The 25,084-nt window shown below is 35.1% G+C and overlaps 1 protein-coding gene across 1 annotated transcript in view; it reads right to left on the bottom strand.

Moving 5' to 3' along the window:
• Positions 1-25,084, bottom strand: part of Gabrb1 (gamma-aminobutyric acid type A receptor subunit beta1) — a 367,858-nt gene that overhangs the window by 214,826 nt on the left and 127,948 nt on the right. The window contains exon 4 of the mRNA XM_015481811.2: positions 18,540-18,760. Within this exon, the coding sequence (XP_015337297.1) occupies positions 18,540-18,760 (221 nt within the window). The remainder of the gene's footprint in view (positions 1-18,539; positions 18,761-25,084) is intronic.

Raw genomic sequence — 25,084 nt, 5'->3', positions numbered from 1 at the left:
GCAAGTATGCCCCATTGGTAGTTATGATCCTATTGAAGAAACTGTGGTATAAACAGGTTGACATGTCCAAGGTCTTACAGCTGACCTATTGTAGAGCTAGATGATTACACAGAAAGATTATTGTACCTCTACCATCCATGATTTTAATCTCTATGAATTTTTTTTAGGTCTACAGTAATACAGAGATATTATGTAGCTTATAATCTATTTAATCAACCTCACATTTAGGGCCAGAATTCCTTTTGCAGTATTCAATGTGTATCCAAGCTCTGTTTAAACGTTCTAGTGATAAAGAAGCTGGAGATTAAAGGGTAAGAGAAAAACAAAGCAAATAAAAACCACTGCTCTCACTCCATTTATAAATAGGTCTTATAAGAACTTGAAAGAGGGATACAATTACACCTGTTTTGTAAGTGAGAAAATTGAAGCCAAGAGAGACTGAGTAATGTCTGAAGGTATGCCATCAGTAAGTCATGGGTTTGGCTCTTCTGTTTCAAAGGGCAAGTTTTTCCCTTTCTACCAGCTTGTTCACTTCTTGAGAGACACTGATAACAAGGCATTAATTCTACTTTAGAATAGTTATGTAGCAGAATATTTTGTAGTGAACCTCTTTCACATTAGACTTAGTAACTAAGCAAATGAAATTGGCATGTTCCTTGAAAGTTTCCCATGATCTTCTGTTGAAAGCAACACAGAGTAAGTCTGAGCAATCTTTGAAATGACAGGGTTTCAAATATCTCAGGAGAATTATCTCTTTCCTAGGCTCTCTTTTTCAGTTCTCTCTTCCCTGGTCCTTTCTTCTATTTGTCTTGAATATTATTTAAAGCCATAGTTTTTTTTCTGACATCTTAAAGCACAAGATTAACTTGATATTGGCATTTCATCTATGGCTTTAATGATAAAAACTTTGAAGAGCTATAATCTCCGGAGCCTCATTATCTCTACTGCCTAGGGAGAGTTCCACATCTGCTGCCATCTCAGTTGTGCTTCTTTCAGTGATTTCTGAGTTGTCAATGTTGATCTCAAAATGTGTGACATAGGACTGAGAAAGCAGAATAGGTGAGAACTGACCCTGGGATGAATGTGCATTTCTATTAGAAAAATGGTTGAGAACTTAGATCAGGAAGTCAGACTTCATGGTTTCAAATTGTGACTTAGTCATTTCCCAGCTATCTGATCTTAAGCAAGGTATTTAATTTTTTTGGTGCCTCAGTTTCCTTATTTTAAAAGGGAGACAATGGGACTATATACTTTCAGAAGATATTTCAATAATTAAATATTGCTATGAATAAACCTATTTGAATTTGTACCTGTAGAGTTTGCCTTCTCTCCAATTATGATGAATGAACCACCGGTGCTCCTAGCTAAAGCCAAGCCTTCCTGTTTGCAGAAGATCCAATACCTTCTTGCCGACTAGAAGATATTGCTAGCATCTCTTTCTTCTTTCTTTCTCCAGAGAGACTGAATTTTTCTTCTTACATGGATCTTCTCACCAGCACACTGATATGAACATTGTTTACAATTCTACTCCTCATTTTCTCTTCTGCTGTTTATCAATTAGACTGCTTCTCCAACCATTGTTCCCACTTTGATCATGCCAATATCATCAGTAATCTTCAGGTTATTAAATCCAGTGGTCAGTTATGATCCATCTTTGCATTATTTGACCTATTAGTTACACTTGACCTGATTGATTATTCCCACTTCCTTGAAACACTTCCTAAGAGCTGAACTCCTCTGTTTTCCCTCCTTCTTAAGTGGCTGTTTCTTCTTATTTCCTTTGCTATTTCTGCCTTTTCTATCTAAATCTAAATATAGAAGGACTTTTCCTTTGCTCTGATATTGGGCTTCATCTCCATTTGATCTTCGCCCACTCTCCTAGTGAGACAGTACAGTCACAAAGCACTAAAGTCTGACTACAAATCCAGATCTCCTTTTGGACCTCAAGCATTTGCATCTAACTGCTGATCAATCTCTCCACTTGCATGTCCACAGGGATTTCAAAAATAATATCCCCAAAATAGAGTTCATTAGCTTCTCCCTAGAAGTATTTCACCTAGTTTTGCCCAACTCTGTTCTTTCAGTTCCCTAAGTCGAACACCATAAAAACATATTTTTTTCACAACTAACACCAAACTATGAGCAAATCTACCATGATCTGTTTTCTCCTTCTTGAATAGCTTAATGTGTTAATTATCTTGACATTAACAAATTGTAATTATGCTTGCTTTCTTCTCCTTACTTGATAGAATAGAAATAAAATAGAAGTGAATAATTGTAATTTCTGACTCTGGCCAATTAATATTTTATCTTTTGAACTAGGTATAATACACACAAGCAAGTTGGACTATTAAAAGTGATCCTTCTGAGAAGATACAAATAATTCTTGTGTGTGCTTCCTTTGTTAAAAAAGTTTTCAATTTTTTTCTAAAATTTGCATTTATACTTATGACACATACAAAAAATAGCTGTGTAAGTATTCTGAATATATTGTATTCAAGTTTATTTTCCACTCTTATTAATTTCCAATAAACACGTCCAAGAAACAATTTGCCATCACTTTGAATATTTAACATGTGGCCTTGGGTTTAAATGGAATCCCTAAAGAGGGTTGTGAATATATTTTATATGCAACAATACTGAGGGACTAAGCATATAGCTTTCTGAGGGAAACATTATAAACTTTCATGTGTGTATTTTCTCTTTTGTTAAAAGGAGAAAGAGCATTATCCATAATACCATGAATATATTCTCTCTGAATATGCTTTACTCTTTTATTGGAAATCTCCTACCCATAGACTACAGTAGAACCTGAAGCATTAGAATTGACCATTTTTATATAAGTGGTTTCATTTTCACATAAGCTTCTATTTGCATATATGAAGTTAGCTTCTCCTTTGAAATCTAGCAAATATGGTTACACAAAACCAAAATCATCAAGTTGATATAGTCACAAGTAATATTAAGCTTTAAAAATAAAGAGTAATCACTTATCATTCATTTACTATGTGCAAACTGAGGTATGCACTCTGGGAGAAAAAAACAAGGAACAGCAGACTGTATTTTAAAAAGATTATACTAGTTGGGGGGGCATGTGACTAATACATATAAAATAAAAGTATCTAAATGAAAACAAATTTCTGTAATTAAATGCTGCATTATAAGAGGTTCAAGGAAAATCCAGAAGGGTTAAATTAATTATTAAGTCATCTCTGAGTTGGGTCTTGAAAAATAAACAGCATGTAAGTTACAAGTAAAGGGAAATATTTAATTCCTGAGTTAAAAAGAAAGGTGGCAACTAAACAGAGGCTTGGAAGAAAGAATATGTGTGATAATAAAGGAAAAAGAAAACTAACAGTAGTAATGTAAGACTTCATATTTAGGCAGAATCTTAAATGAGGTATGTAAGAAGAGCAGGCCTAATTGAGAAGTATCACACTTGAAAAGGAACATCAATCAGATGTAGGTAACAGAGAGACATTTGGTCCTGTTCAGGAGAGTGATGCAATGAAGTGGTGCTTTGGAAAGATGAACCTGATAGTGGATTGCAGGGTAGAGCTGAAGAGGACAGACAAGCAAGGACAGGTGAAAAACCCATAAACAAATGAGGCCTGAGTGGGAATTGGGGGTACTTTTTTTGTTTTTTTCTTTTGGCCTAAGGCACTCCTGAGCAAATGCAGCAGATATCCTTCTAAAGTAACTTTTGTAATTTTGAGTTTTGTGATTTTTTAAAACTTGTGACATACATATATATATATAAAATATCATACTTGAAGACATTTACTTATTTCAATTTTAATGTTTTTGTTTTCGCTTTTGGTGCCATTGAGGCTTGCTTTTGATGTCTCAAATATTTTCACAAACATTGAAACTCTTGCAGGATTTATGCTTGTCATGCTGGAGAGTAAGATATTCTTGAACCGGAAGAGATGAGATTCATTTGTCTTGTTACTAGATGCTCCTTTAGTTGAGAGGATAGAAATATGTAAGCAATATATATATATATATATGATTACAACACCTTCAGTGGCCCTCATTAATCCTCATGACTCCATCTGAGTTACTTAAGTGGAATAACCTAAATTTTCAAAGTGATCAATTGTTTGGTTCTTGAACAACAATAACAAAAAAAATTGTCTTTGGTAATCCTTTGATGTTCAGGGGGCAAAAAAAAAATAGTCTATTTTTTGAACAACTTTGAAAAAAGACAGAATTAAGAATTTGAGAATTAAAAACAAATAAAAATAGCATTTAAATTACTTTTTCTTTTTCTTATTATTGTTGAAGTGTTTACCACTATTTTGCAAGAAGAAAATGGGTCAAGCAACACTGTCAGCTCTAGTTCACTGCATTTATTATAGGTTGGCTCTATCCCAAAAGCTCTTTCCTTATCTTTATTAAAAAGAAGAAAAGGGACTTAGATAAAACCTGAAATTTTCCTATGGGATGTGGAAAAGCAAGTACTAATTCATGGAGCCACTCCTTTAATATTCCCTGTGTCCTGGAAGGACAAGGTATACTCTCTTTGGATAAACTGCATTCATTGTTTTCAAGCAGAGGTAGAAGATAAATGAACTTTTAAGGAAACTTTTTTGTTTCTCAAATGTGTTCTGTGGCTTCAAATACTCAGGGGATGAGACATTAATTCCAGAAAATATGGTATTCATTGATTTACTACCTTTTATATGCAACTAAGCAATGCTAGTTTGCTGTAAAGACATCTATTAACTCTGATCAGATTAATTAGGTTGACATGCAAAAATAGGTCAATGCTTCCCTAAAAGCTTAAGCTTTAAACAGTATTTTCATTGTATTTTAGTGGCACACATTCTTCTATAGATCCCCTATGATATTTCTGTTTTAGTCTAAAGTAAATTACTGCTTCCATAATAGTGATGGGATGCTACAAAATCCATATGCAGAATGTTATAATGGTAGAAAATATGACACCTCCATATTTGGATGTTATAATGTCATGGTACTTAATATTAAGAAATGATATACAAAGCTTGGTATTATATCTGATATGCAAACCAGAGTGGAAACAGGTTTCAGAAATACTGTATGGGTTTGCTTTGCTATATAAAATTAGAAGTTGAATCATACATTAAAATGTTGGCTTCTGGGGGTGAAGCCAACATCACAATCTAGGATACATAACACTGACCAAAGGAATCCAAATTTAACTTGATGCCTTGAAAGGTTTGTAAAGAAAGGTCTTTATTTTGGTTATGATTATTATTTTATGATCATCATGTGTTTATCATCTAAACATAATCTCTATATCACATTTCATATGGAATAAATGAATGATCATTTAGCCTTTACTGTTAATGAATATTGTAAGTCTTTTATTATTATTAATTTATTTAACCTTAGTAATACTTCATAAGATAGTTAATATTGCTATCTCACTTCTACAAATGAGGAAAAATAATTTTAAATGGAACATGAATAAGCACTTTTAAACTTAAAAAATATGTAGCTTAGATGTATTTTAATGCCACTTAAAAAGTAATAATTTCCACATACAGAGATAATGAAAATTTCTTCAAAAATATATAGCACATATGCACACACACACATATGTACATAAGTAAAAACTTGTCATTATTTAGGGGCTATGTGGTTATCGCAAAAATCACAGAAATGGTCTAAAATACTGAATTTGGAAATCATAGTTTCATGGAATAAGTTGAGGGTCCTAGGGAAAATAGTTTTAAAAGTTTTGCATGTGATTGTAAAACCTAACACATCTTCATAGGAAGTAATAGTATCTTTTGTAATATAATTGCGATCTAAAATTTCTAACATATCTCTAAGATATCTGGTTTCACTCCCTTCCTCCTTCCCTCTCTCCTTTCTATCTTTCCATCTTTTATTCTCATTTCTTTCATTCTTCTTTTCTTCCTGACAATTTACAGTTGGTACTCTTCCAAAAGATACTTTACCAGGCATATGAGTTTGAGGCTATGTGGCTACTTTTAAACTGCTTTTTGTCACTGATTTTATTTATTCTTTCACATTAATTTAATTCAGGAGGATCAATTATTATGATACAGCCCCGGATCACATGGTCACACAATGAGTGATAGTAACAGCAAAATTATTTCAGTTGCTCATTCAGTATTTGAATTAGTTGCAATGCCATGTTTATCAATAAGGTACCCTAACAAACAACATGTAATCATGAAGTATTCTATATAAATAGATGAATAAAGAACATTAAAAATAAAAGTTAAGTGAAAATAGCAGCCTTTTCACTGGAGAATCTTTTAAATTGCTTTTTGGTACTCTTATGATATAATTTTTGACCCTGAGATATAAGTCCACTAACCTGTGAGGAGAATAGCAGCAACACTGTTCATTAGTGGAATTATAAAGAGAGTCTCCAGGCATTCATTCTTTGTATTCTTTATGCATCATCTGTTTCTTTTCCCTTCCATTCAAAAATAAAAAGTTCCTTTCTCTTACAAGATGCATTTGTCATTATCAGCTGTCCACATATTATTATTACATCAGTCTACATATTTATTCTCTGCAATCAACTTCACAATATTTTTCCCCAACACTTTTCACAGTGAGCTTTGTGTGACTTGCCCAGGACTTTTGAATGGAATCACAAGTGCCTCTGTGGTGGCCAGGTCTAGAAGAGAGAAACTGTTTTGTTTTGTTTTTCCCCAAAGTGTACAATCAATATGGATAGCTAATAGGAAATATTTAGAGTCTCCAAACTGCTTTAAAAATCAATAGTGAGTAAGCATGCTTTTATTTATTTATTTATTTTGGATCTGTATTATCAAGATAATTGCCTCTGCTTTTTACTTTGCTTTATTATAAAACACAAGGTAAGATGAAATGAGTCTTCAAGGGATAGTGGGAAACTCTTTTATATTCAATAAGCATTGCCATTGATTATATTCTTAGGTACAACCCATGGTCGGGCACTGTCAAAACATTTTAAAAAAATAAATTTGGAGTATACATAGGTAGGCAAATACAGTAGGGGAATTCTCAAAATCCTCATCAGGCCACAGGTTTCTGGTAACATTAGGCTCATTTCTGAAACCTGAAGCTCAGAACCCTTCTCTTTTAGAATTTGAATTCAGTAGGAATTGTTAGAAAATCCAACAAAAGCATGTATATTTTGGAAAGCTCACACTCTTGATAGAGCTATTCCCTTTTATGCTTTGTAGCTCCTGTAATTATTTTCATTTATGTCATGCTATTCCCATTTATGCTGTGTACCTTCAGCAACTATTTTCATTTCTATAATAAGGAGAAATAAAACATTCATACACAGGAATTATGTTCCTGGAAATTTTCTTCAGGGAATGAGGCCTTGTGCAGGGGTTAAGAGCAGAAAATTTGAAGCTAGAAGATTTTGGTTAACTCCTGTTTTCAATATGTATGGAGGTTTTACAGAATTACTTTAAGAGATATGGAGTAGTTAGTATACTGTGATACCTTCCAAACAAGGGAAGGAATATAAATATTCATACATGTTTGCTAAAATGGAGAGAAACCCTAAAGCAAATAAAAATGCTTCTCTACAGAAGGAAGAAGGGAATGTTGTTGGTCAGGAGAGGCTGGGACAGAAATGGTAGTAGGACTTCTTTTGTTTTACAGTTTGTCCTTAGTACCATGAAAGTATTTTACATAATTATGAAAAAATTTAAATCAAATTTTAACAATTCAAAATGAAAAACAAAATTTAAAAAAGTTATACCTTGAGGCTGGGGTTGTGGCTTTGTGGTAGAGCACTCACCTAGTATGTGCAAGGCACTGGGGTAGATCCTCAGAACCACATAAAAAAAAATAAGGTATTGTGTCCATTTACAACTAAATAAAAAATACTTTAAAAAAGTTGTACTTTAACCATATAGGAAGGAACTATTTCTAAATTGAAACTTAAAATATAACTTAAAACAATTCATTTGTGTGCTCCTGATGGAATATATCCTAATATGTTACATATTTGATATACATCCTAATATATTTAATAAGATAAAGTAATAATTATTTTACTATTATTAGGAATCAAGATTTTCTATGAAAGGAAAACAAAATATAAAATCAAAGTAGTAATGAGGAAAAACCCTATAATTACAAATTTGAATGAGAAATATCAATGTGAAGTCATGATGTTTTTTCTTCATTTCTGGGTCAGGAAATTTGTAAGTTGCTGCATCAGAAAACAAAGAAGCTATAGTAATTAGTGAGCTCCTATTAAAAACAACAACTCAGGAGTCAGTTGGAAAGGGCTGACATTGACCAAAGATAAGGCACAGATAATGCACAGAAAGAAGTGAAATAACAATAGCTGCAGTGATTGAAACAGATGTACCTGTTACAAGCCATGACTTCATAAGTGATAAAAGAAAACACAAACAACAACATGCCAAACCTCAGTGGAAGATTTGGGAGATTTTAGGGAAACAACTTATTATTTTGAAAACTTGTAGCTGGGCACAGGGGTCACACCCCTAATCCCAGCAGCCCTGGAAGCTGAGATAGGAGGTTTAAGAGTTCGAAGCCAGCCTTAACCAGGGTGGGGCACTAAGCAACTCAGTGAGACCCTGTCTCTAAAAAAAATATAAAATAGGGTTGGGGATGTGGCTTGGTGGTCAAGTGCCCCAGAGTTCAATCTCTGGTACCAAAACCAAAACAAAAAAACTTGTAAATAAAAAGAAGCACTCAAGTATTTATTCTGCTTTCACTGCACAAATTATACCTCATAATAACAAACAGTTGAGAGATTTTTAGAGAATAACCTAGTTAATAAATAAAGAGGGGATGATAAAACATTATCATTTTGTAAGATCTAAGTAAGTTTAGGCAATGAATATCAGTAGTTGCTAAAATCATTGCTGTTATGGGTTGAATTATGTCCCCACAAATGCATATTTTGAAGTCCTAACCCTCAGTACCTCAGAATGAGATCTTATTGAGTACGGGTTCTTTAAAGAGGTAATCAAATTCAAGTACGATCATTAAGGGTGGGCCCTAGTCCAATATGACTGATAGTCTTCTGAAGGGGGAAATTTGGACACAGAAGCACAGAGAGAAGACCATGTGAAGACACCAGGTGATGACAGCCATCAATGAATGCACTAAGGACAGAGGCCTGCCAGAAACCTCCTCCTTGCAGCCCTCAAAAGAAACTAACTCTACCAATACTCTAATCTTTTTATTTTGTTTGTTCTTGCCTCCACAATTGTGAGAAAATAAGTTTCTGTTGTTTAGCCTCCTCAGTTTGTGGTTCTTTGTGTGGCAGCCCTAACAAACTAATACAGTTATGCTAAAATCAATGAGATTATTTTAATGTATAAATCAGGCTGTCAATATCTGAAGTGGTTTATCAATCATTGTATCATTAAGAAAAAGAAACAAGCATTTTTGGTCACTTGATACAAGTATACTATATCACTCATGAAGCAGTTTTGCCAAAACACAACAACTAATCTAAATCTAATCAAGTTTCAATATAGGAGATAGAGGAACAAATTTACATTAGGGGATGTAATCAAACACACAAAAAAGATATGGTTTCATGAAACGGAGAATTTACAAGGCAATTAAACAACAGTGAACCTACAGTATAAAAGAGATTTGGGAAAATATATCGATCAAATGCAATGTGTGGAACCTTTGGACCTAGTCTTAAAAGGTAAATTAATAAATTATGAGATGGCAAAAGTTTCTTTAAATCTGCCAATATAGATACCTGTAGAATTAGCTTACTAAAATAATATACATAGACAGCTCCCAGTGTTGCAGAAAAGATTAAATATGATAATATGTGACACATGAAGTATGCTGCTGGAATATAGTATAATTTCAATTACTTAGACATACAAATATTAGTTCAAATCCATGCTATGTTGTTATCAATAGTAAAGTGAGGTGGTGGGGCTAGGGGTTATGACTCACTGGTAGAGTGCTCGCCTAGCATACATGAGACACTGGTTTTGATCCTCAGCACCACACAAAAATAAAATATAATTTCCACCTAAAACTAAAATATATATATATATATATATATATATATATATATATATATTTTAAAGTGAGGTTGGTATTTACCTCTTACTCTATGTATGCTCGTGATGTATGTATACCAGCCTAAATACACACTCTAAAGATAACACTGAGCTCTAATGAAAGGCAGTATTGGGCTAACCTATTTCACTACCCATGCTCAGATGGCCTTCAAATCTATCTGGCCCAGGGCTTGCCTCTGGTAGGAGATGAAGGAATGAGTGTTATAGAACATCGAAAGGAAAGCACTGGCAGTGTGAAAAGGTGAAGGCAAAAGGAAGGCAGCTTTCAGGAGGGTAAGTACTCCATGGAACGTCTTCACAGAATTAAATCATCCCATGCCTGCCACTTTCAGGGAAAAGATAAACACAGTCTTTTAGTCCCCCACGTGGCTAGGTCTTGGAGAGAAACAGTGTGTGCTACCAGCTGGATCATGTTTGCATAAGAGACAGAATACATCTGGTTATTAATAGTGATAATTGGTCCTTGGTTAAAAGCCATCATTTAACCAATGGGGAATGCTGCAGCTGATAACTACTAAGTCAGGTGACGACATCTTGCACATGTTGATTTTATTTTTTATAATTTTTATTGGCTTTTATTTGAAAAATGTAATATGCTAAGAGATTTGCAAATCTCCTGGGTATTTATATAGTACAGCATCAAATGAGAGAGAGCTTTCATCTGGGTGAGAAGACTGGGAAAGTCTTCATGGAGGAAGTAAAATCTGAACAAGGATTTTTTTAAAAAGGAGTAAGATAGAAAAAAGTGTTAGGCTGGGAAGAGAATGTTTGTGGGTAGAGAAATAAAGGCATTTCAATAGGGCTGTAGGATTGCGAAATAAATTACAAGTTGTCCCATTAAATTTGAATTTCAGAGAAATAAAAATAATATTTTGTAGTATTTGAGCATCCTTGAGTTTGAAATTCCATAGCTAGATGAAGAGTATATGAAAAAATACATGGAGAGTATATTAAAAAATATATGAAAAAATTTTATAGGAACTTTGGAGCTACTGAATTTTTTTTTCTTTTTTCCTCCACTCATTTTTGTTTTATTTTGTTTTTGTTTTTAATGTAGCTAGTGATGTGATCTGGCATGATCTATGGGAAGAATAAGATGACAGTGATAAGGAAGAGAAAAATTGAGAAAGGAAATTGGCCAGGAAGGGAAAGACAGTGAAGATGTTAATTTAGGTAGCAGAAATGGTTTAGAAGTACAAAAGATGGTTGAGATCTTCTACAGATGGAGCAAATTAGAAGCAACAGATTAGATCACAGGGGCAAAAGAGATGTGGAGTCCAACATGCCTCACATTTTATGCCTCCTGACCAGGAGGATGATACTTTTGTTAGCACCTGGAAAAGAGGACTTGGTTTTAGGAAAAGCAAATGAGGTGAAAAGGGGTCATGTCAGGAGGAGCTGGCAGGGCATCCAGATTCAGGTGCTCAGTAAACAATTTTACATATTTTTCTGAAACTCAGTGGTTTGGGATTTTAGATACTTAAAGCTAGAGTAAAATAAAGAACAGGGAAAAGAATGGATGGGAGAACATAAAGAACTAATCAAATATAAATTAACAGATGAGCAAAAGGAAGTCTAATAGAGGAAGGAGAATGAGAAAGGGGAAGAAGGATGGGAGGGAAAAGTGGAGATCGTGAACTGGTACCAATTTCCATGCATGAATGATTCTGTCAGGATGAACCCAACTTATACATATAACCATAAAGCTCTAATGTAAAAAAAAAAGTTCCAATGATCAGCTCAACCTTGGAAGAGTCCCTGTAGGTTACAATTAGAGGGCAAGGAGGAGTCAGCAACAAAACAGCAAAAAGACAGGACAAGAGATAAGCAGTCATTATGCTAGGTCTTAGAAACCCTGACATCAAGGGCTGGCATTATTCACCTATCATTTTTATCAAGAGTGTAAATTGAGAGGGAAGGTTTTCATAATTTTCAATGAAGGTGTTTTAACAAAGCAGCATGACTGGGCATGGTAGGATACTCCTGTATTCCTAGCTATTCTGGAGGCAAGTTCAAGAATAGCCTGGGCAACTTATTGAGACTCCGTCTCAAAATAAAAAATAAGGGATAGGAATGTAGCTCAGTGGTAGAGCAACTGTCTAGCATATGCAAGGTGCTGGGTTCCACTCCCAGTGCTGAACGACAACAACAACAACAAATTAAAAAGCAGTGTGGATGGGAGCCCTGTTGCTGGGAATTGAGGAGCAAATGTGTAAATGGGTGGTGATGGGGTACAGGAAACCAAAGCTCTGCAAACGCTGGAGAAAATAAAGAGAAAATCAAGGCAAAGGAGTCAACAGAAGACAAAAAACTGAAGATTTAAGTAAAAGAGAAGAGCAAAGTCTGAAATTATATGCAATACTAATAGTAAATGCAAATGTAAAGGGATTAGCTTCAAAGGAAGAGGAAGTTCTTCCTCATTGTTAAATGAAAAGAAGGGAGAAAAAAGTGGGAGAATTCTAAAGATTAAATATGTGACATAGAAAGTGTTGATATTGTATAGTCTCCACTTTTGAGTAAGAAAGGGAATGACAATGTACACATTGCAAGGACCAAAGGGCTCATGGGATGTGCACTGAAGCTCCAGTCTCCTAACAAAATCTTTGGCACAAAACAGACATACATTAGCTCCCCAGTGAAATCAAAGAAGAAATGATGGAGGATTCAGGATTATTCCTTGGAGTCATTTGGTCACAACGGAGGTGAGTTGAGAATAAGAGGCATAAGAAATGGAGTCTCAGGCTGGGGATGTGGCTCAAGTGGTAGCACGCTTGCCTAGCATGCGTGGGGCACTGGGTTCGATTCTCAGCACCACATAAAAATAAAATAAAGATGTTGTGTCCACCTAAAAAACTAAAAAGAAAGAAAGAAAGAAAGAAAGAAAGAAAGAAAGAAAGAAAGAAAGAAAGAAAGAAAGAAAGAAAGAAAGAAAGAAAGAAAGAAAGAAAGAAAGAAAGAAAGAAAGAAAGAAAGAAAGAAAGAAAGAAAGAAAGAAAGAATTTTTAAAAAAGAGAAAGAAATGGAGTCTCAACAATGGGCTAAATATCTGCTGCACAGTAGCCCAGTTCCTCAAAAGTAATGGTAACCTGTCAGAAATGATTGTTAGAGTGTTTACAGGGCTTGGGTGTAAAATCTGATTTGACACTGTTCACACTAAAACTCCAAACAACCAACTCTATACTTGTGATATCATATAAATTAAGTTGTATCTCATATTGAGTTTGAATGTAGAAAAGTTGTTTTAGGTATTGTGAATTGTGCTGCTATAAACATTGATGTGGCTGTGTCCCTGTATGTAGTATGCTGTTTTTAAATCCTTTGGATATAGACTGAGGAGAGGGATAGCTGGGTTGAATGGTGGTTCCATTCCCAGTTTTCCAAGAATTCTCCATACTGCTTTCCATATTGGCTGCACCAATTTGCAGTACCACCAGCAATATATAAGTGTGCCCTTTTCCCCACATCCTCACCGACACTTATTGTTGTTTGTATTCTTGATAGCTGCCATTCTGACTGGCATGAGATGAAATCTTACAGTAGTTTTGATATGCATTTCTCTATTTGCTAGAGATGATGAACATTTTTTCATATATTTGTTGATTGATTGTGTATCATCTTCTGAGAAGTGTCTGTTCAGGTCCTTGGCCCATTTATTGATTGGGCTATTTGATTTTTTGGTATTTAGCTTTTTGAGTTCTTTGTATACCCTAGAGATTAGTGATCTGATGTGTGAGAGGTAAAAATTTGCTCCCAAGCTGTAGGCTCTCTACGCACCTCACAGATTGTTTATTTTGCCGAGAAGAAACTTTTTAGTTTGAGTCCATCCCATTTTTTGATTCTTGATTTTAATTCTTGTGTTATAGGAGTCTTATTAGAGAAGTAGAGGTCTAATCTGACATGATAGAGATTAGGGCCTACTTTTTCTTCTATTAGACACAGGATCTCTGGTTTAATTCTGAGGTCCTTGATCCAAGTTGAATTGAGTTTTGTGCATGGTGAGAGACAGGGGTTTAATTTCATTCTGTTTCATATGGATTTCCAGATTTCCCAGCACCATTTGTTGAAGAGGCTATCTTTTCTCCAATGTATGTTTTTTGTGCCTTTAATTAATACAAAATAATTATAATTTTGAGGGTTAGTCTCTGTGTTCCCTATTCTGTACCATTGCTCTACTAGTCTGTTTTGGTGCCAATACCATGCTGTTTTTGTTACTATTGCTCTGTAATATAGTTTAAGGTGTGGTATAGTGATGCCACCTGCTGTACTCTTCCTGCTAAGTATTGCTTTAGCTATTCTAGGTCTCTTATTTTTCCAGATGAATTTCATGACTGCTTTTTCTATTTCTATGAGGAATTCCATTGGGGTTTTGATTGGAATTGCATTAAATCTGTATAGTGCTTTTGGTAGTAGATGAATGGATTAAAAAATGGCATATATACACAATAGAATATTACTCAGCAATAAAAGAAAATAAAATCATGGCATTTGCAGGTATATACATGGAGTTGGAGAAGATAATGGTAAGTGAAGTTAGCTAATCCCAAAGAAACAAATGTTGAATGTTTTCTCTGATATAAAGAGGCTGATTCACAGTGGGGGCAGGGGGAGGAGCATGGGAGGAATAGATGAACTCTAGATAGAGCAGAGGGATGGGAGGGGATGGGAGGGGACATGGGGTTATGATGGTTGAATGAGATGGACATCATTATCCAAAGTACATGTATGAAGACATGAACTGGTGTGAATATACTTTGTATACAACCAGAGATATGAAAAATTGTGCTCTATATATGTAATATGAATTGTAATGCATTCCACTGTCATACATAGCAAATTAGAATAAAAAAAATTAAAAAATGAAAAGTTGTTTTAGTTCAATGATATGGCTTTATGATTATGAAATACTTGGTCAAAGAGACTTTGGAATGCACTCAGAAAAATCTCATTGATGCCATCATCACTAAAAGTTCCTCATTTATGTATGACCTCTTTCAGAATGACTATTAGCCGGACTTATGAAGAAGGATAAAACCATGAGTTTCATTCTCCTGATTAGTCATGTCTAAAATACATACTGTATAGCTATAAAGATGCCAATATATGTGTTATATGATAAAGATTTTCCACTATGTATGCTTAGGAATGATAAATGATACTACCCTTAAGAAGACTCTTACAAAAAAAAAGTGCAGGTTTTTATTTCTACAAGAAATGCTACATCAGATAAATTAAAATGAGCATAACATAATATGTAAGATGATAGAAATAATAAAATTTAGGTTTAAAAGTAATTTAAAGGTAATTTTGTCCAATCTCTTCCCTTTAAGGCTGGGTATCTGAAGCCCAGGAAGATGAAATGGCGACTAAAAGGTACAAACTGGTTAGGACATAAGCCTCTTGGCTCTGAGTCCCAGGTGCTTTCCACAATGCCACAATGACAAATTTCTACCAGGCTCCTGGGAAATTATTCCCAGGGCCAAAATAGTGAATAAATGCACATACCAGGCACTCAGTGAGTGTTTTCTTAATGGGACAACTGCATCTCTGTTCTAATCACTAATATCCCAGGAGTTAGATAACCACCCTCAAGATGCCACTTTCCCAGTACCTAATAAGGCGATATAAAGCACAATTACTTTAGAATAATAAAATTTAGAACTTACTATCTAGTCTCTCTCCTGTTAATTAATTCATAAGATCTTCTCAATAATAAGTTAGAGGGCATTAATCCCTTACTGTAGATAATAAAAATAAGGCTCAGAAAATTTACATAATTTGTTCCAGGTCAAGCAGTCAAAAAAATTGTGACACTAAGGCCCTACCTTAGTTCTCTAACTCCAAATGTCATACTTTCTCTGCCATACTTATGGTATCTCCAGGATATTTATAACCTCTAGAAAAAGAAAAACCAAACTTATGAGGGAAGAGGTTATGAGGAAGAACAGAAGATATTAGAGCTGGTGTGAGATTATTATATAGAAAGTTGTTGTCATAAAGAGATAAAAGCCCTGATAATAGACAGATGGTTTATGTTTATCTTTAGATTCTCATGGTCTGGTTGTAATCTGCAAGTTACAAAGACCCCGTATGTCCAAAGAGGAGAGAACAATGTTATACAATTTGGAAGGAGATGCTGACTCCTCAGAGTGATTGAAAAGCAATGGGGTAGGGAAAGCACAGGTACAGGAGTTAAGGTTACCTGAATTTTGGTTCAATTTTGCAATACCTTCTTGTGTCCTTGGTTAAAGCCCTTTCCTGCTTTTGCTTCAGTTTTCCCAGTTTTAAAAGGAGGTCTGTTCAACTTCATGATTCTTTAATATTTTCTTCCTTTATATCATTCCTAATGGCAAAGATTCCAATAATTTGGAAAAATGCCTAAAGTGAAGCTTTGTGAACTGAGAATTTGACTGCCATTCTTGCAAAACATATAGTTGTCCTTTTTCTCCCCAAGAAAACAACTTTTTATACATTCTTGATGAATCAGTATGCTTATGTGTATAGTGGCTGATATATTTATTAAGTTGGGTCACAGAATTATTTTCCCAAAATGCATATTTAAGTTGGATAGATAACAAAGATATATTGCAACTGATTTTTAGTGATGAACCATCAAAACACTTATCTTGGATTAGTAAATTTTTTTCTTCATCCATTATCAGTAGACTGAAAGAAACTATTTTTTTCTTTAGCCATTATCAACAGACTCAAACAAACTATTGCTTATTCCATTACTTTTCCAAGAAACAGAGATTTTTTTCTTTAACTGGAGTTGATAGCTTTGGAGCAACAAAAGAATGGAAAATTTCAAAATATAATTTTGCCAAAAAAGTGGATGTCATTTTACTGTGTAAATTAAAATCAAAGTTATCAACAAATAATTAACCAATAGGTTAAGATTAATTTTTTTTAAAGTCAGAGATGTACACAAATACCTTTGTTTTATTTATTTTTATGTGGTACTGAGGATGGAACCCAGTGCCTCACATATGCTAGGAAAGTGTTCTACCATGAGCCACAATCCTAGCCCTAGATAATGATTTTACTTTTATCTCAGATATGGTTTTTCAGGTGTATATTGTTTGGGAGTATCAGTGAGCTTACAGAATAAATTGTAACTAATTGACACCAGAGTTTTAGTTTGTTTCTTATATATAGAAGATTTTAGGGAGCTTATAAACAATCTGAAATGGCAAGAAAATTGGGTGCATATAAGAGTTTGTGGATACACTGAATATCATTTATCTTCTTCTCAAGTGATAACAAAGGTGACACCAAATGTTATAGAACCACCACTCTCCATATCTTATAACAACATAGTTTAGACATGAATTAGATATAGATTAGATATTTCTTTGTTAAAACAGGAAGCTGATTTTTAAACACAGCCCAGCGTTTTTAGTATGCATTTAGCTACATGAAGACTAATAATAGACCTCCATTAAGTGTATGATGCTCCTTTCTATCTTATTCTGAAACAGAACAAAACAAAAAATACTATGTCACAAAACATTAGTAATATCAATTAAAGACAACCTAAATAAATGAAGATATATCATGTTCATGGATTAGAAGACTTAACAATTTTAAGGTGTCAGTTCTTCTCAAACTTACTATATATTCACTATACCTCAATTATACTCCAGTATGCTATTATTTCCTTGTAAAAGTTGAGAAGTTGATTCTAAAAGTTATAGGGAGATGCAAAGGACCTAGAATATCTAACAGAGTTGTGAAAAATAAATATAAAGTTTGAGGACTTAACACTTCTTGACTTCATGACTTGCCACAGAGCAGCTATAATTAAAATAGGGTGACACTGCCTGAGCATAAATAAAGAGAACAGAACAGAGCCTAGAAATAGACCATCACTTATACAATTAAAGTCACCTACACAATATAATGGAAAATGAAAAATCTTTACAATAACTGAAACCCCAAAATGTAGATAGTCACATGGAAAAAAAATTGAACCTCAATCCCAACCTCACACAAAATTAATTTAACATAGAATATTGCCTAAATATAAATGGTAACATAAAAATTTAAAGGAATTAAAGCCCTATGTATCATCCTAAATAGACCACAGAATATTTTCTTATCTCTTCACAGTTTCCTAATTTCATTTCTAAATTGCTCTTCCCAACACCTAGAACACATTTCAGTTCAATCTGGGTGGCTCTTAGATAATCAAGCAATTGTCTTAAAAAAAAAAAAAAAGCAAGCTAGATGTGAAATCACTGGCAAAGATATATTTTCTGATTACTTTCTTAATTATTTGAGGATCAGAGCAAAACATCACTGTACTTAATGGATAAAGTTGTCTACATTGAGCTCAAATGTTTCCAGAGATTCTCATCTTTAATGTCAGATTTTAATGGACATGAGTACCTCCTACTTGCATCTTTCCCCTGTCCACTTCCAAAGTAGGAAATAAAACCATAGCAACATTAAAACATGCAATATGAAGCCATTTACCGGAGTCCATAGAGAACTGTTCCGTCAGGATGCAGTCGGATCATTCGATTTTTCACTGTGACTCCATGCACAAACGACTTCTTGTCATTCAGAAAGTAGGTGTCTGGCACCCAGAGCTGGTCTGCTACCCTGTTGTCTAGGGTGAGGTTTAGAGGGATTCCAGAATAAGAAAGCCGTTTGTCTTTCCAAGACTGCTGGAAATACATGGTGAGGGTATAGTCCTGTGAAATAAAACCAAACACATAATTTTATCATCATCATCATCATCATCTAAGGCTCTTTGTTAAAAATTTTATAGCATATGGCATTGTGGACATCCAGGACCCACCCTCCTGATATCCCCTGAGAGATACATTTGGATATATTGAAATTTACTCCTTCAAGTGTAAGGCAACTAGTAGGTTAAAAGTACTAGAACAGAACTAAGCACAAGTATTTCCACCAATATACATCAAATATATGTAATTGAACTTCAAGGTTTGAAGTTAAGGTAATGATACCATCGGAAAGCTCAGAAATTGTATGAGATGCATCATTTCCAAAATTCACACCTAGATATTATTCTTATGGTTTTATTTTGGAGTGGAATGATTGATAATAACTAAACATGAATGCCCTTAAAAGGAAAAGGTATTTTTCAAACTGCAAATTCTTTTCTGCTGTTTGACTCATAATGGTTATCAATTGCCATTATCTAGATCTTTCTAGTGAATTGTAACCTTTCTGTGGGTCCTGAAAAGTAGTGATAAAGCACGTGTAGATAAAGATGAGAAAACTGACATCAGAAGTATAAATGATCAATAGTTCCTCTTACATTTATTTATGCTTCATTTAAGGAATTGGTTTGAATTTAGAATTGTTTGCTCTTGAGAGTTCTTTTTTCCTTACCTTCTGCAAAAGGTAGCAAATGAGGACAAGCCCCTGTATTTTTCTTTCTAACCAGGTTTTCCCTGGCAGTGAAATACAGGAAGATTTGGGCTCAATAAATGGATCAAGCAACAGGGGATGGATGGTGATGATTATCTTAGTGCTTTATTTTTTGTCTGTTTTTAAGGACCTCTATTAATTCAAAGTATAATTGCCCATTAAAAGAAAATCAATTGCCAGCAGTAAAATCATAGTCTTTAAGATATGGATCCCAACATAATAAAAACATAAGGCTCAATTTTTCTTTTAAAGGATACTTGTATGTCCACAGTTACTTTGTGAATGCTTCAGCAACCAGTAACAAAATACTGCATAATTCCTGCACAATATCTGGGTACTAACATTGCAATATAAATCACTAATTGAGAATCAATTTGCCCTACAACTGGGCAAATTATACTCCATCTAGACCCCTGCATAATATTCATTCTGAATAATGAATCTCTGCTTCTTTTCACATTGGGTTCAAAAATATTTTTACTGTTTACTCAGAAACCATCTTGCAGTGATTGAAAGCCATTCTTTCTTATTAAATGACAAAGGTGTTCACTATTTAATATTAATCAAACACTATCTTTTTTAAAATCTAAAACCTTATTCATATATTTATAAAGCCACATGGTTATATGCAATTCTCTTCTCTCAATTTGTACCATACCATTTGCATCTTTTTCAAATCCTTAACTATTTGAGGATTAGAGCAAAACTTTAAGGAGAAAGATGAATTGAATAGATTCTTAGCTCTAGATTTCAAAACACTTTGATTTTAAGTTTTACCACATGTAGATTTGTGTAACTATAGGTGGCAAACATACTTTCCTATACCTCAGATGCTTTGTTTATAGAATGAAAATAAAATGGCATTTTTTTTGCTTATTGTGAGCATCAAGTGAGAAAATTTAAAATCAAGGTACTTTAAAAACTATAACATGTTCAACAACAAAAACCCCACATTATCTTAAAAACAGTTAATTGCTCTGTACAGATTGGTATCATACTTTCAAACATTGAGTGCTCATAATCAATTATCATAATAGTTGCTATTTTAAATAGTTGTTAATGGAAGAATTAGTAGGCAGATGGATCCTGTTGACCAGGAAAATAAGCAATTTGTGATGATCATTTCCAAGTTTAGAGGTTGGGTTCTTGTTGTAATTCAGCCAGTGTAAAAAAAAAAAATGGTATAACTAGCCAATGTCAAGATATTGTAAACTTTGCCCTAGCGACCAGTACAGTCACCAATGAAATACATGCTTCAGTAATCATAAGAATCCCTGTCAGCATCTAGATTCCCATAAATACTACAAAGAGTTTCTCCCAAAGAGACCTGCTGAAATCCTTACTCCACCCTCCCGCCCATAAGTAAGGTTTTAATGTGCAGAGGGGAAAACATATAATTATAGAGTATAAAGGAGGATTATTTTGAAAATTGTTAAGAAAGGAGATTGCAAAAGCTCTATCCTTAGATACACAGAGGAGCTTGTGGAGGGGGCAAGGAAGATGACGGAAGCCTCACAGCAGCTCCTCACATCGGCCTTACTGTGGGGACACTGCTTCTCAGAGAGGTGAGTAACTAAGGAAACTCACTGAAACTCCATACTGAAAACTGTTAAAAAAATGTTTAGAAAGATGCACAAAGTCAGAAACTTGAATGTAGGACATAACAAGTTAGAGGAGCGCCAGCTCGGATGCCAGCGACGGCCAGGGTCAGTGCGCGCGGATAAAGAATTTTTTATTTTTAATTGGAAAACTGACTTGGGGAAACCTGTATATTAGAGAGGGAGGCTGATTTTAATGTACACAGAGTCGGTAGGGTAGTGGCTGACTGTAAGGAAATCCAAAATTAGTGCCCTGAGGATGCTCCAGGTGTGGAAAACGAGCCCAAAGGCGGACACCACAGTTCTCTGGGGCGGGGGGACGTGGGGGACCACCTGGAAATAAAAGCGCCCCACAGTAATATGCTTCACTCACACCCCCCACGGAAAACATCGCAGCTGGGACTGCCACCGCCGACAGAGAGCACCCTGAAGGGAAAAAGTCCCCAGTGCGCATGCGCCTAGTGGGAAAACGTCTCCACTCTACAGCTGCCGCCAGGGTCCATGCGAACACCAGATGCAAAATACTACCTCTGGTCCACCACCGCACCAGGTGGTACTGCTGGCAGTGACTGGAAGTTGGGAACTTATGAAGGCAACTCTTAATTTTTTTTTTTTTCTAGAAGACACCTGAACCAAAGAGACTAAAATGAGCATAAAGAAAATTATACATGGACCATTGAGGTTCTGGATCCCACGGGAGGAATGCTACCTTCATTGCTGGCACTGTAGCAGACACACAGGAGCGTGTGCACCCCGGGGGCAGGTAACTGGTATTTCACATGCATTGCGGTGAATCTGAGACCATGAAGGCTGTCTCTACACACCTTAGAAGTGGATTTTACTAGAGGCCTTAGAAATTCTGATACCCTGCGGAGACTTGGACAACCTGACAGCCACTCAGCAATCCAGAGTGCGGTTCAGTTGTCATACTCCTACACAAAGAATTCCAAAGTTCAGTTGAGATTAAGCCCCAATTACTAGAATGTCCAATTTAAAACAGGACACCACCCCTGTTACAGAAACACACGATTTATTAGCACCCAAATTGTAATACTCCCACTGTAAACCAACACACTGAAAGCTGAGATCTCCTACAATCAACAGTGCCTCCTAACCACAAGGGCAGGTAGCTGCCCTCTGATCCCAAGGCTACAAAGCAAAAAACAACTAAGAGTAAAATTTCATCTCTGCCACCAGTTTTTTTTTTTTTTTTTTGACCATCTTAATATAAACAAGCTCCTTATTTCTCAGAAAGATTTTTTTATCACTTTTTTAATTTGTACTCCTACTTTTATTCCATTTTTTCTTCTTTTTAAAAAATTATAACTATTTAAAAATGTTTTCCAAACATCATTTATTTGTATTGTATATTGATTATATATGATGTATGTGGGTCTGTGTGTACTCACTGCACAGATAAACTTGAAAAAAATATACATATTCTTATAATTTTACTTCATATTAACTGCTTCCATCTACACTTGTTATTTAAACTCAACTTGTCTTAGGTGGGATTCAAGGAAGTGTCTGTTCAAATTGATTTAATCTAATAGTTGCCAATTTGCTCACACCTTGGTTCTGGTCCCTTTCAGCTGCTTATCTTTCCCTACTAACAGGCGATTCTTCCTGTTCCCACTTCCTCTCTTTATTTTATTCCTTTCAGTGAATCTTTCATTGCTGCTTCTTTACAGCTGACATCTGCTAATTATCTCCTACCTCTTCTCTGATTACTTTTTAAATTATTTCATACTTTCTCCCATCTTCCCATCCTATTTTCTCCTTACTTAATAAACTATACCCCATCGAATAATAGAATTAGATAGTTTATGCACTTCATACCCCATTCATGTTGAGGTGACTATCAATACAGTGGACAACATAGTATACACTTGATGTTGAATGCTTGATCTAGTTTGCAGTTTTGTATTGTTAGTACTGATGTTAATTACTGACACCATCATTCCTACATAGTGTTACAGACATCAAAGACTGTAACACTTATCTTTATACATCAGTTATGAACATTAGTGGAATTCTTAGCTCCTCACTTCCTCCCTCCAAGAGAGGCTGGAAAATGGTTAGGACATGTCAAGATTACAGAATAGATACCCTGCTGCTGAGAAATTCTTATGACCTAGCCAAATAACAGTTAATCTCACACTACACAAGATCTAATCCCACCTGAGTCTAAATGCATCTTCAATTTATGGAATTGGGGAGAAAAACTTCCTAATAAAATCCAGACTCCAAAGCAAAACAACCAAATGGGAACTTCATGTTCCCCTGTCCTTAACATCTACTGATATATCAAAAGTAGAGAGAAATCCAAGAAAAATAAATAAATGTGTATGTATATTTATTTTTCTTGGATTTCTCTCTACTTTTGATACACACACACATATATGTCTGTTTTTGATATTGTGTGTATGTGTGTGCATGTTTGCTACACACTGAAGGACATACCTATAAAAGAGGAAGGAGAATCCACCTCCACTGATGCAGAAGTCCAGAACCTCTGGCAGGATAAGGAAAAAGGCAAACAAATATCCACCAAAACTCACAAACCCCCAACAAAGAATCCTACAGATAATGAATGGGATAATACTACAAAGGAAGACTATTAAAAACTGATTATTAAAATGTTCAGTTAACTAAAAGAAGATCTGAGGGATGAATTAAGAGTGATATAGGGGATTAAATACTGTTAAAATAAGAAATAGAAATGTTGAAAAGAAACCAATCAGAACTCCTGGAGATGAAAGACATAATTAATCAAATGAAGAATTCACTTGAAAGCATCACCAGCAGATTAGATTGTATAGAAAATAGAACCTCATCCCTTGAAGACAGAACCTCAGGCATTGAAGGAAGATTCATGAATCTGAGTACACTTAATACTGTCAGGGGCTGCCTGAACAGGAGCTGAGCACTCCCCCTTAGCCTTGAGTAATGGGGTATGGAACTGGCATTGCATGCAGTGGGAGTCAGGTGGGCCTCACCTTCGCTGGGCAAGGAAGTGCATCTCTGGGGGTGGGCGTCACCCAGTGGGACTGGGCTACCCCCCCTCCCCCGTTTGCTGTAACACAATCTCTTGCCTTATTTTGGTGGAATTTTCTATCAAATGTCTTTCCCCTAAATAAAAACAGGGGTCCAGGGTGCTCTCATTCTCTTGCCTCTTGTCTCCCTTGTTCCCCTTGCCCTCCAGCATGGGAGCTGACACCTGAGGTCTCAGAGCCATCCCTGACCTGGAAAAAGGTATTTCTGTGTTTGTGTGGTCTGTTCCTTGTCAGCCCAATTCACATGGAGTGACCCTGATTCCATCACCTGCATGGAATGTGTGCGATAGAATACAAAAAAAGAGAAAGAATAATGGCACATGATCAGGATATACAAGAAATCTGTGACAGCATCAAGAGATCAAACCTGAGAATTATTTGGATAGATGAGAATATGGAGATACAAGCTGAAGTCATTAAGAATGTTTTCAATTAGCTCATCACACACACAAAAAAATCTTTTCTGGTTTCAGAAATGAGTTAGACATACACACAGAGTAGATATACAGGTCCCCAAATAGACCTGGTCTGAAGTAAAGTTCTTCAAGACACATCATAATCAACACAGACACTAAAATCAAAGAGAACCTAGAATGAGCTATTCCAAATTCTAAGAGAAAATAGTTGCCAACCAACATTGCTATACCCAGTAACAGTCTCTTTCATCTTCAATGGGAAACAAAAAATGTCTATGACAAAGATAAACTGAAGGAATACATAGCAGCCAAACCAGCACTACAAAGAATCCTTGAAGATAAATTGCACACAGACAAACCCAAAAACAAAATCCAAAATTCCCAAGTAAATGAAAATCAACAGAAGACTAATCAGCTAAATTAGAATCAAAACAGAATTAAATGTAACAAAACATCAAAATGCCAGCACACCACAAACACATATCCATAATAACACTGAATGTAAATGATCTCAACTTCCCAATTAAAAGACATAGACTAGCAGAATG

Source organism: Marmota marmota, unplaced genomic scaffold (genome assembly GCF_001458135.2).
Source record: "Marmota marmota marmota unplaced genomic scaffold, marMar, whole genome shotgun sequence".
Lineage (NCBI taxonomy): Eukaryota > Metazoa > Chordata > Mammalia > Rodentia > Sciuridae > Marmota > Marmota marmota.
This window is presented reverse-complemented; position numbering and strand designations above follow the sequence as displayed.